The sequence below is a fragment of the Aethalodelphis obliquidens genome, unplaced genomic scaffold (genome assembly GCF_003676395.1).
Source record: "Aethalodelphis obliquidens isolate GAN/ISIS:26980383/991018 unplaced genomic scaffold, ASM367639v1 scaffold25, whole genome shotgun sequence".
In the NCBI taxonomy this organism is placed as follows: Eukaryota; Metazoa; Chordata; class Mammalia; order Artiodactyla; family Delphinidae; genus Aethalodelphis; species Aethalodelphis obliquidens.
In genome coordinates this window covers 12,214,655-12,227,279 of record NW_020837969.1, presented here as the reverse complement: position 1 = coordinate 12,227,279, position 12,625 = coordinate 12,214,655, and the positions used below count along the sequence as shown (strand labels likewise).

The 12,625-nt window shown below is 37.7% G+C and overlaps 1 protein-coding gene across 4 annotated transcripts in view; it reads right to left on the bottom strand.

The window, feature by feature from the left end:
- TRAPPC11 (trafficking protein particle complex subunit 11) overlaps positions 1–12,625 on the bottom strand; it is a 39,974-nt gene that overhangs the window by 8,632 nt on the left and 18,717 nt on the right. For all 4 annotated transcript variants that reach the window (XM_027122600.1, XM_027122601.1, XM_027122602.1 and 1 more), the window contains 8 exons: positions 9,777–9,932; positions 7,826–8,013; positions 7,574–7,722; positions 7,270–7,391; positions 6,630–6,749; positions 3,883–3,948; positions 3,617–3,773; positions 2,684–2,795 (listed from right to left, as the gene is read on the bottom strand). In XM_027122600.1, the coding sequence (XP_026978401.1) occupies positions 2,684–2,795; positions 3,617–3,773; positions 3,883–3,948; positions 6,630–6,749; positions 7,270–7,391; positions 7,574–7,722; positions 7,826–8,013; positions 9,777–9,932 (1,070 nt within the window). The remainder of the gene's footprint in view (positions 1–2,683; positions 2,796–3,616; positions 3,774–3,882; positions 3,949–6,629; positions 6,750–7,269; positions 7,392–7,573; positions 7,723–7,825; positions 8,014–9,776; positions 9,933–12,625) is intronic.

Below are 12,625 nucleotides of genomic sequence, written 5' to 3'. Positions count from 1 at the left end.
TGTCTTTATAGTAACACAGCAGAGTAATTAAGCAGCACCTTCAAAATGCTGTTTTAATTCCTATAAACATGTGAATTAAACTAAACATCAATATGGTAAATTCAAGGGGGGGGGGAAGAAAGACAAGTCAATTTTTTAAAAATAAAATTACCTATTTTTCCTTTCTCATTTTTATTATCTTAATTACTGTTTCAAGACTTATAAAATAATTGAGCCATGCCAAGAAAATAACACATGAAATACCATGCATCTACCTCCTGGCCTAAGAGGACATAAGAACATAGCTGAATCTTCCTGTGTACCCCTTCCCACTTGCATCCCCCCAACCTCCACTCTAGAAGTAACTACTAGCCTGAATTTGGCTTCTATCATTCCTATGTGTTTCTTTATGCTTTTCCAAATTATACGTATAGCCCTAAGAAACATGTTTTACGTGTTTTCTAATACTATATATATGCAATTTGTTCATATTCTGCAGTTGCTTTGTTTCATTTAGTATTAATAGGCTGATAGGTGTAGCTCTGGTTCCCTCATTTTCACTGCTATATAATATTCCACTGTATGAATGTGCCACAATTTATCCAATTTCCTGTTGGTGGACATTTATTTTCTAACTTTTAACTATCCTAAGTAGTGCCGCTATGAACATTCTCAGACATGTCCCCTTTGTGTATGTTTTTGAATCTTTTCTAGGACTGCAGGGTATAGCCATCAGATTTACCTGGTACTGCCAAATATATTTCCAGAGCAATTGTTCTAATTTATACTCCTCCTCTTGACAAATTTTGCACTGTTTAACCTTTTTATTTTTTCAAAGTAGTGGGAGTACAGCTGAATCTCAGATAAACTTATAAGGCTGACCTTCTCTCCCCCATGTTTACTGGCCATCCAGCTTCTTCTGATCACTGTACTGCCTACTCAAGTATTTTTCTCAACTCTCAGTTAAGAGACTTGTGTTTTTCTTATGATCTGAAGAAGTTCTTGATCTGAATTCGAATCCTTTGTCAGTTTTAGATGTTGCAAATAGCTTCCCCCAGTTTGTATTTTCACTTTCTTCATGCTGTTTTCTAATGAACTGAGAAACAATTTTGAGAAATCATATTTATCCATTTTAGTGGCTTGTACTTTTAGGGTCTTATTTAAAGAAATTCTTTCCTATGCCAAAGTCATAAAATGATTCTCTTATTTTTTTACTAAAAGTAATAAAGTTTTGCTTTTTACTATTAAACTTTAATAAACCTGGAATTTTTATATACAGTATACAGTGGTACAGCAGATATCCCATTTTTTTCCCAAGTCAATATCCAACTCTTTACCACCAATTATAAAGCAGTTCCTCCTTCCCCTACTGATCTATAATGCTACCTCTGTGAAATGTAATTTCCATGTGTGGATCTGTGGAACTATGTCTAGACTCTCTCTTCTGTTCCATTGGTTTATTTACATCTCCCAGAGCCAATACCATAGTGATGACTACTTACAATAAGTCTTAGAATCTGGAAGAGCAAGTACCCTTGCCTAGTTGTACTTCTTCTGGAATATTTTGACTATTACTGCCTCTTTGCCTTTCCATACAAATTTTAGAATCAAGAGTGTCAAGTTCCACAAAAACAAAAACAAAACAAAACAAGCTGTTGGGATCCTGAAGGACACTGCATTGAATCTATAGAACAATTTACAATATTAAATCTTATCCAAACCCTATCAGAGATTATTTTGTATCTCTCCCATTTATTTAGGTCTTCCTTTAATGCTTTAAATTTTTATAATTTTCTCCATAAAGGTGACATCTTCTACTAGATGTATTCCTGTGTATCTTACCATTTTGTTGTTATGTAAATGACACCTATTTAAAAAATATTTTCCCTAGACGTTTATTACTGATATATAGAAATTCAGCTGATTTTTGTATGTTGATGTTATATCCAGCAACCTTGCTGAGACTCTTTATAATTCCAATAACTTGTTGATCCCCTTGGGTTTTCTATGCGAACAATCCTATTCACTGTAAATAAGGGCAGTTTCTCCTAATGTTTTTAATGGTTGGTTCTATCATCAGAATTAATTTGGCTAAAATTGCATCTGTAATAGTTCACAAATTGTAACAAACACAAACGAAAGTTTATCCTTTTAAATCTTTGTGTTTTTGACAGAAGGTCAATGACAGCATGTGACTTCTAGTTTGTTCTCCAGGCTGACAGAAGCTCTCAACTATTAAATGACAATGAGAAGGACTTCCCTGGTGGCGCAGTGGTTAGGAATCCACCTGCCAATGCAGGGGACACGGGTTCGAGCCCTGATCTGGGAATGTCCCACATGCCTCACAGCAACTAAGCCCGTGTGCCACAACTACTGAGCCTGTGCTCTAGAGCCCGCGAGCCACAACTACTGACCGCACATGCCGCAACTACTGAAGCCAGCGTGCCTAGAGTCTGTGCTCCACAACAAGAGAAGCCACCGCGATGAGAAACCCGTGCACCACAACGAAGAGTAGCCCCTGCTTGCCGCAACTAGAGAAAGCCCATGTGCAGCAACGAAGACCCAACGCAGCCAAAACTAAACATAAATAAATAAATTTATTAAAAATAAATAAATGAATAAATAAATAAATGACAATGACACATAATAAAGGCATTAGAATAACACAAATAATGAAGAAAAGGTAGGGCTGATACAATTTTACCTCTTCCAGGAGATAATATAATGCCCAGTTGCTACTCCACCTTCAACATTTCCAACAGATGGGCAACGAAGACAAAAGCATTCACTGGCACTCTCTGCAGTCCGTAAGACAACTACAAGAAAGAGACTCATAATCCTCATGTAGTGATTTCATCTATAAAAAGAGAGCTTTACATCCAAGAAATACAACAAAAAAGAATACTTTATCAATTATACATTATTTGTAGAGACTTGGAAACTAAGGCTTAGAGATGTTAAATGACTTTTTCAAGGAGACAGGTAAACAGAGCAAATGAAATGACTCACTTAAACAGAGCAAATAAAATGGCTCACTTATATTTGGTCTTAAGAATGCATCATGATTTTTTCCCCTCACAATATCTGCCCTTATAACCTAGTTGAGCACAAGTTTGCTTGGGTTAACATTCAAACTAATTTTTATTCTCTCTAACAGCTCGAGAAATATACAAAAGAAAAGTAATATCGCCTCTATAAACTGTTTTCAGTTGGATAATTTAGAAAACTTATTGTCTGCTTTTCTGTATTTTCCAAAGTTTTTTTGTATTTTGTATTTCCAAAGTTTCTTTGGTAAACATCTTTTCCCATTTCAAATTATAAACAACAGTAAACATCAATTAAAAATTATAAAAAACAATCTATAAAAACTCCAAATATGAAAAAACACTTTATCTTCAATTACATTTTTCAGTCACTTTCTTACAGTATCAAGAATCTGATTTTTTAAAAAATAAGGTATACTCAAGCAAATTGTAAATGATGCTAATTCTAACTTAATTCTAAATGTACCTGCTTTTTGTGAGTGTAAGTCTCAAATTCCCTTCCTTAGCAAAAAGCTAACTCTTACACCACCAGCCTACACACGCACACACACTACTGTCTCCTGCTAGTTAAGGGGGATGGTCCACATTCTCACCGTTGTCCACCTGGGACTCCAGCTGGTCCACGGGTGTCATGGAAGGAGCAAGCTGCAGCTCACTGGAGACAATGGTGAGGGCCCAGGGAGAGGCACTCAACAGGTCCGTCATCAGCAGGAAGGGGATGTCGGCATAAACCCTTTCCAGGTGCTCAAACTGTCACGGATGGAGACAAAGGTCTGTCAGGAAGTAAGTTAATCCATTTTCTCTTTTCTGTTAATTTCTACAACCTCAATGATTTCCAGTATGCTTCACAGGAACGTACCTTTGTAGAAACAAATTTAACTGCAACGTCAAATGGAAAGACGGTTTCTATTGTTACAGTTTCATCCTGCAAGGAAATGTAAAGGGCACAATCAATGGCTTTTCTAAATCTTAACAACAAATGAAGTTTTAAAAACAGAAGGCATACAAAACACAATCGATTACTGATCAATAAATAATTCCAATTTAAAAATTAAGAAGCTAGGATCTTTCCCTTAGGTAGTATTTGTAAGAATCTATGCAGAGAGCAGACTAATAGTTCTAATTATCTGTGGTTTTGTAACAGTTCACACTGCAAAGTACTTTCTCATACATTATCTATCTCAGGATCTAGCAACAGTGGGCAGGGTAGGCACTGTCACCATTTTACAGAAGAAGAACCAGAAGTTAAGGAAGGTTAAGTGATTGGCCTTAAGCCACAAAACTAGTGGTGCAAAGCCTAGAATCTGGGTCTTCTTTTTGTCTAAGTCCTTCACCTCACCTTGACTCAAGACAACTAAAACAATGATAATAATAATAATAATAATGTAATATGACATAGCATTATAATCACTGCACACATATTAGGAAATGCTCACAGTAACTCAAGGAAACAGACACCAGTATCACTGCCATTTTAAGATGAAGTGGTCACACAGCTAGTAGGTGACAAAGGCAGAAACTGAACCAAATCTGACCCTGGAGCCTGGACTCAACCATCCTGCTCCATCTCCTCTGCACAGGGCTGTTCAAAAACCAGTGGGCTTATAAAGCAGAAACTAACACACCATTGTAAGCAACTACACTCCAATAAAGATGTTAAAAAAAAACCAACAGAGAACGAACAGTGGGCTTACTACATCTTTTTAAAAAACAACCCACACTGTTGGTGAGAAACCTTTAAAAAAGACCACATTGGGTTAAGACTCCGGCTGTAAGGCCAAATGGATCTGGACTTTATTCCTGGCTGGATACGTACTTACTAGCCATGTAGACCTTGGACACAGTGATGTGACCTTGGGAAGGGTATATGGTCTCTTTAAGTCTCAGTCCTCCCAAGGTTGTTGTGATAATTAAATGAGATAATGCACACAAAACACTCAGTGAAATGCCAACATCATTTTTATTATTATTATATGCTTCAAATTATTTCCTCTCTCAATTATTATCAAGCTATCCCACCCCTCTAGGTGGTCACCAAGCACCGAGCTGATCTCCCTGTGCTATGCGGCTGCTTCCCACTAGCCATCTATTTTACATTTGGTAGTGTATATATGTCCATGCCACTCTCTCACTTTGTCCCAGCTCATCCTTCCCCCTCCCGGGTAAAATAATTTTGAAAAATAATCATTACAGCCTTTTGCGAAGCTTCACAATACACACTAGCAAATTTAAATGCTGTGCTAAGTCCTGAAATAAAAATACCAGTTTAACACCCTTTAACCCAGTATTTTCCAAACATATTTGACCAATTAATTCTTTTCTTGTGTAATATCTATTTCTATTCCTCAGAATTAGCGTCCCTTACAAGCACATCTTGGTAATGTACTGGCTGATAGAAGAATAAATACATTCTTCTCTAAAAAAGTGGCATGTACCTCGATGATCTCATGTCTTGAGAACACTGCTTAAAGATGTAGCAGCACACTGGTTTCGCTCGAGTTCAGGATAGTTCCGAGGTAGCAAACGGTTATTTCAAAGTACATTCCAAGTCTACCATCAGCTTCATTATCAGAAGTAGAAACAACATCCAAGGCTTAGGACTTTAAATGTGCACAGAACTTTAACGTTCTTATTTTCTAGATGAGGAGATGGAGGTCGAAAGGAGTTACCTGGCTGACCTGGGTTCAGGATTTAGGAGGCAGTGCTGAGACTGGCACCCTTATCTCCTAGTTCACCAGTAGGGTCTTTTAATTATATCAGGCTGGTGAAATTTTTGACAGTGTATTATATGCCTTCCTCCCTGCCACTTGGGGAATCCTCCTGAACTCTCTTAGGATGGTTTTGTTTCCCAGTGACGTATAAAACAGCCTGCGACCCAGCCCTGTGCAGTGACCAAACTACAAACCCCCAAATTCCTAGGGCTTCTCCTCTGCTGGACTGAGGACCCCATTCCTAAGAAAAGGCTGCCAGGACTAAGAAGATACCAAATATCATCATTTTCCATTAATAAAAGGGGATACAAGCATTATATACAATGTGGTTAAGTCTATATAAAAACATGTCCCCCTGCAATCTCTTGAAACAAAAAAGACCGATAAGAAATTCATCAAGGAGTTAATAGCAGCTGCCCCGGAGTTGTTGGACCCGATAGCTTTCTTATTTCTTCCTCACCAATGTGCACTCACCAAAAAGTGATGTTCAAAAGAATCTTTTTTACTAACAGAAGAAATATTCCACAAAGGGAGACCTCCCTCCCACAAGATCTTCTTCATATTAGCCAACTTACAGATTTTATCTAATGTGTGATTTTATAAAGAAGCAGATAGGTTTAGAGTCTCAAGACTTTTTTGCATGAGATCTTAAAGCTTTTGGTTCTCTGTACAAAAAAACCATATAGGCCAATTTTCTAATGTTTGAGCAATGAATACCATATCATCACATCATTTACAATAAACATAAATGATAAAAAAAATCAACAGATGTTTCATTAAAACTTGTAATGGACTATAAGCACCTATGCTGTTTATTTTACAGGTTAACTAAGATAATACAAAATAGGAAACACTCCAAATATGGTATTTCTCGAAGTAGCTATGAAATAAATACCTTGTGACACTTGCAAACAATTTCTTTTTCTTCAATAGTTGTATTGATCAGGTAAGAAACATACACAAGAAACATTCTTGAGCCCACTGTTCCACAGCGAACATATAACATTTTTTCCAGCTGCAACAAAATAAAAGTATTTTAGTTTAATTACTATTACAGAGATTGCCTCCTGATATATATTCTAGGATAATGCTCCCACCTTTCAGAGTTTACTGTACCAACTGGCTAAATTCTTGAACACTTTTTATAGCTGTTCCTGTCGCAGCATGAGTGGGATCATTACTACTCCATCTTTTTTTTATTACCATTCTCAATTTCCCAAGAATTCTTTGTGTTTGGCTTGGAAATAAAAGTTGACCGAAAGGTTATTTAACTAAGCTACAAATTTTGTGTTATTTAGTTATTTTATCAGGCAATGAATTCTCCACATTAGCATCGTTTGTTCTAAAATCCCTTGTATGAAAACTGAAGACATTTTACACATTAAATATGTGAAATGTGAATAAAACGTGCATTAGTTGAATCACTTTTTTAGTCTCGGGATATGCTGTTAAAATGCTCTAAAACTAAAACTCACTACATATTTAACACTACAGCCTAACCGATTTCCTCTCCAATCACAGTTGGCCAAGTTCACCTGCTCCCCGGGATGTAGGTCTCCAACAGGAATGTCAGTGAGTAGAGCCGGGTAGGACTCATCACACGGTTCTGTTCCATGAAGAGTCACATGAGTTTTCTGAGTTAAATTGGCATCCTGTCCTAAAAGTATGAATGTTGGCGTTTTAAAAATACAGGAAATTCAATCGCTATCTTGACAATTAATACTGCATAGAGAGCACTAGATCATAACCATTTTTTAAACAAACTTCCTGAAGTTGATATCACTGATGTTTATTTTATGTTGGAGCAACACGGCTCAAATTTTAAAAAGGCAAGTTTACCGGGTTTTAAACCAGCAGTGAGCTTCACGTCTCTGATGCAGGTCTTCTCGTGGGATTGCACAGTCACAACCAAACAGTACATTTCGTTAGTCAGGGCAGGAGGGTCATGTCGCAGATGGACAGAAATGTTTGGAACTCTGGAAATGATCCTTTGGGAAAAAATGTTAGCTAAGTCACTGATTTTTTAAAAGAAACAAAGTATTCAAAAGAAGTGAGGTGACCTTCTCCCATCTGCCCACCAGGCTGACTCACATGGTGCTCGCCTGGATCACTATGCTGTCCCAGTGAAGCTCGCTGTCGGGGAGCCTGGGCCTTCTTTTGAAAGAACGGGCGGCCTGTAAGGCTTCCTGGGTGGAAGCAGCATCTCCTCCTCCCCCCTGCCAATTCAAGACCACGCATCTTCCTGCCTCGCTGCCCAGAACCAGATCCAAGGATGTGATCTAGAAGGAGGAGGTCTGTCAGAAACGCCATCTCATACCAGTTCATCACCATCCCCTCCCAACAAATTACAGGGTGGGCTGCTGGGCTGTGGCGTTCCTCGGACCCACGACGTGACACAGGTTGGAACACCTGCTGTGGGAGTCCAATCCCAGACCCTTCTCAGCTGTGACACTGGCTAGCCGTGTGTGGAGTTTCAACCTCTTCACCTTTAAACAAGGATAATGAGCTGACTCCCCAGCTCGGACACGACGGTGAGGTGCTGCTATCCCAGTGCTCGGCGTGGTGGCTGAAGGAGCAGACACTGCAGTAGTGGCTGCTGAGTGAAATCAATGAATGTTCTGCTAACCGTTAACATACTCACAAGCTAACTCCTAGTGGCCACACGTATTCTTCCCGACGACATCAACAGTATTAGCAATGAAATTCTTTATTAACTGAATAAATGTCCTTTCCACTAAATCCCTTAACAAATATACTCAAAATAGTATTATTAATTATGATTTACACCTGGTAGGCTTCCTTAGGTACCTTGTAAAAAATTAAAACATGTCACGAGGGATTTAGCCAAATTCATGCAGAGTTTTTTTTTTAATGAATAAGCAAAAACTCTGGATATTGGTAAATAATAAAATCAACAGATTCACAGAAATTGTTATGAGAACATAGGGGTACAGCCTTAAGTTTCTGTCTTGGAAATGGTCTCTAGTTCACGTTAGCCGACCATTCCCGTTCCAGCCATGGGAGAGCAGCACTTCATGAGTGCTCACCTCGTCCTAGTCACTATCCCAGGAGATTTACGTTAACTAACTGATTTAATTCTCATGAAACACTGAGAAGTAGGTAATGTTACTATCCCCACTTTACAGATGAAGAAATGGAGACGCAAAGAGGTCAAGTGGCCCAGGGCCACAAGCAGGTGAGCCAGAAAGCTGGCATTGAAACCCACGTAGCTTGGCTCAGAGTTTATGCTCAATAAAAATATGACTTCCATCACGTATTTCTGAAAGCCATTTTAATTATCTACATTAAATGAATCCTTTGAAGTATATATCTTCATTTTTTCTTTAAAAATATGCAATCAGCAATGTTTAAAGGTCAAAATGATATAGCTCTTTAGTGTGAATTATGTCATATTTTACAAAATATAATTACTACATTATAATTATTAAATATAATTACTATATATATATATATATATATATATACATATATATATATATACAGTTTAAAATTCCTTAGCTGATTATGCAGCCATTAAAAATGAGGTTGGTCTCATGTACTAACAGGAAATGATGTCTAATATATCACTATCAAGTGAAAAAAGCCAACTACTGAATATTACATATAACATATTCTCACTGGGCTTCCCTGGTGGTGCAGTGGTTGAGAGTCCGCCTGCCGATGCAGAGGACACAGGTTCGTGCCCCGGTCTGGGAAGATCCCACATGCCGCGGAGCAGATGGGCCCGTGAGCCATGGCCGCTGAGCCTGCGTGTCCAGAGCCTGTGCTCCGCAACGGGAGAGGCCACAACAGTGAGAGGCCCGTGTACCGCAAGAAAAAAAAACAAAAAAACAAAAAAACATATTCTCACTGAGGGGAAACCTACCAAAAAACCATAATGAATGGGTTCCCTTGGGAAGTCCAAGTGGAAGATTTTCATTTTTTACTTAATAAACTTCTGTATTATTTTTATTATAATTTCTTCTGACATACACATTATTTCATCACTTAAAATATTTTTTAAACACATTTCATAACTAACCTCAATTTTCTTTCCCACATCTTCAGTTTTTGCCACAAATTTAAATAAAAACTTCCTTGTTTTACCAGGAACTAAGCACATCTTTCCCTGAGTCAAATTTTCTAAAACGTCACTCGCTTTGGATGCTTCTTCGATTACACAGAACTGGTTGTATTCCTGAAAAAGAGGTGAGCAAGGGTCATGGTTTATGAACTCAAATGTCATATGTTTTGCTAACACTAAACACCGAATTACTTGGAGCTTGTTAAGGTTAACTGCACTGATACTGAAGCATTATGAATTTTCTATTAATAAAAGAAGAAGTATTTTTATGCCAGATGGTAGCAGTTAACCACTCACTGCTGCCACAAGATAAAGATGGTTCACACAGAAGCTGACCTCTGAAAACATTTATTTAGCCATCCCTTTCCTGGAGACAGAAACAAAGACTTTTTGTTTTGCGTCGGATGCTACTGTCTATCATCTTTTCTTAAAGAGCTTCCTTTTTACCTGGCTTCTGTGACACTATAATAGCTCCTGTTTCTCACTCTCCTGCTTTTCCCTCTTGTTTTTTTTTCCCTCTTGTTTTTTTTCAAAAAACAAAGGTCTTTTTTCCCTCTTGTTCCCCTAATTCAGAGGTTCCAAAAGTTTCAGTCCTTAGCTTTTGGTTTTGCTTTTCTCTTTATGTTTACTTCACTGCAAAGTCTATCCATGTCTACGTATTCGGCACCTCTATGCTAATATCTCCCACATAAAAACTTCTAATTCTGACCTATTCCTTAACTAAAAGCTTATATCCACAATTGTCTCAGGGATAATTCCACTATCACTTCAAGCTACCTTCCCAGAAAAGCACACTCCTTACAGATGAATAAACAGAGACATCTTTCATATACATATCTAAGGGATCACCATTCTCATCCTTTCAATAAATACTGAGAACTTTCCAAGAGCCATCTTCTATCCCAGCAGGTGAATTATCTTCACAGAAGATTCTAATACAGTTAAGTTTTATACCTTTCTTCTAATTTTCATTTCTATTCCAGGCTTATGAAGCCTCGTACCCGCTACTTTTTTCCTTGTGATTTGCATCCTGCATTTCAAATAACATATATTCAGAATACAACTTTAAAAACAAATTGCTTTATATTTTATTTTAATATTTTTATTAGTTTAATTACAGATGTGGTCTGTGTTGCTAAAAGGGAAAAAGAAGGAAGGAAAAGAAGTGCAATAGTAGGCTATGATGTGAACGGAAAATGCGAGCGCCTCCCTGACCCTCTAAACCCAGATTTAGAACATTTCACAGCGAGTGAAAAAAAAAATGTCTGTCCTCTTGGAGCTTACATTCTAGTAAGAAAAACAAGCAATTTACCAAATAATCACATGACAAGAGTGAAACCACAGCTGTGACAAGTACTATGAAGGGTTATGTGAGCCTGGCTAGGTCAATCAGTCATGTAGGTCAGGCGAGGTGTCCCTGAGGAAGTGAGGCTTTTAAGGGGATAAAACATGAGGAGGAACTAAGCAAATAAAAGAGGAGGGAAGACCAATCCAAGCATAAGAAACAGCACATACAAAGCTCCTGTCCTAATACTGTATGATCTTACTTATATGTGGAATCTGCAACTTATAGAAACGGAACTCATAGAAACAGAGAGTAGAATGAGGATTGCCATAGGCTTGGCGTTGGCAGAAATGGGAAGATGTCGGTCAGAGGGTATAAACTTCCAGTTATCAGACAAATAAGTTTTGGGGATCTAATGTATGGCATGGGGACTATAATTACTGTATTATTTACTTGCACGTTGCTAAAAGAGTAGATCCTAAATGTTCTCACAAAGACAACAACAAAAAGGTGATTATGTCAGGTGATGCATGTGTTAACTAACCTTACTATGGTAATCATTTTGCAAAATATGTGTATCAAATCATCATGTACACTTTAAACTTACACAATTTTATATGCCATATCTCAATAAAGCTGGAAAAATAAACAAACTGTTTTGGGCCTGCAAAAACCAAATAGCCCATCCTTTATCCATCCTATCCCCATTCTGTATCCTCTGTATACACTCAGCAATCCAAACTTACCTATTTTTAAATGACTCTTATTCCTTTATCTCCATTCCCATCACTAAAATCCTAATCCAAATCCTCATACTTTTGTACCTGGGTTCATACAAAGAGCCTCTGGTTTCTAAAATATCATTTCTTTCCCTCTATTTTGCTACTGGAATAAAGTTTCTTAAACATAAATTTCATGTTCTTGCTTTAAAATTCTCAAAATAATTGGAATCCTTGGGTAATGGTTTGAAGTTGAATAAAACATACTAATCTTCAAGTGACCCAGGTTCATTTTACGAATTCTATTACAGGGACATTGCTCAGTTCTTATGAGTCAAAAAAAACCTATTTAAACCGATAACATTCTTTCTTTACCACCATTCAATAAATAAACAGATAACGAATAAATGAATGAATAAATCAATCTTAAAAGGCTTCTATTGATACTTCCCAGACTGACTCTGCTTAACTCTCCAGGTTCCTCTAAGCCACGCAGCCTGACTCCCACTCACCCCACCTATGATCCCTCTGCTCTCGTGAGGCTGCTGTCTTCACTTGCCCAAAAACACAGAACATTCACTCCTGTTTCCATTCAGCGTTTCCTCATTGCCAAACACATCCTTTCCCTCTCATCTTTTTAAACCTATCTTAATTGCATCTTCAATTTTGAAACTTCCTCTTTTCTCCAGCATGCCTGCCATAACAGTATTTCTAGGCTACACACACATTTAGGCCATCTGTGAGCCAGTCCTGGCCTTGCTCCCAAAACGCTTATATTTTAGTGGGGTTGATATATGCTAAAC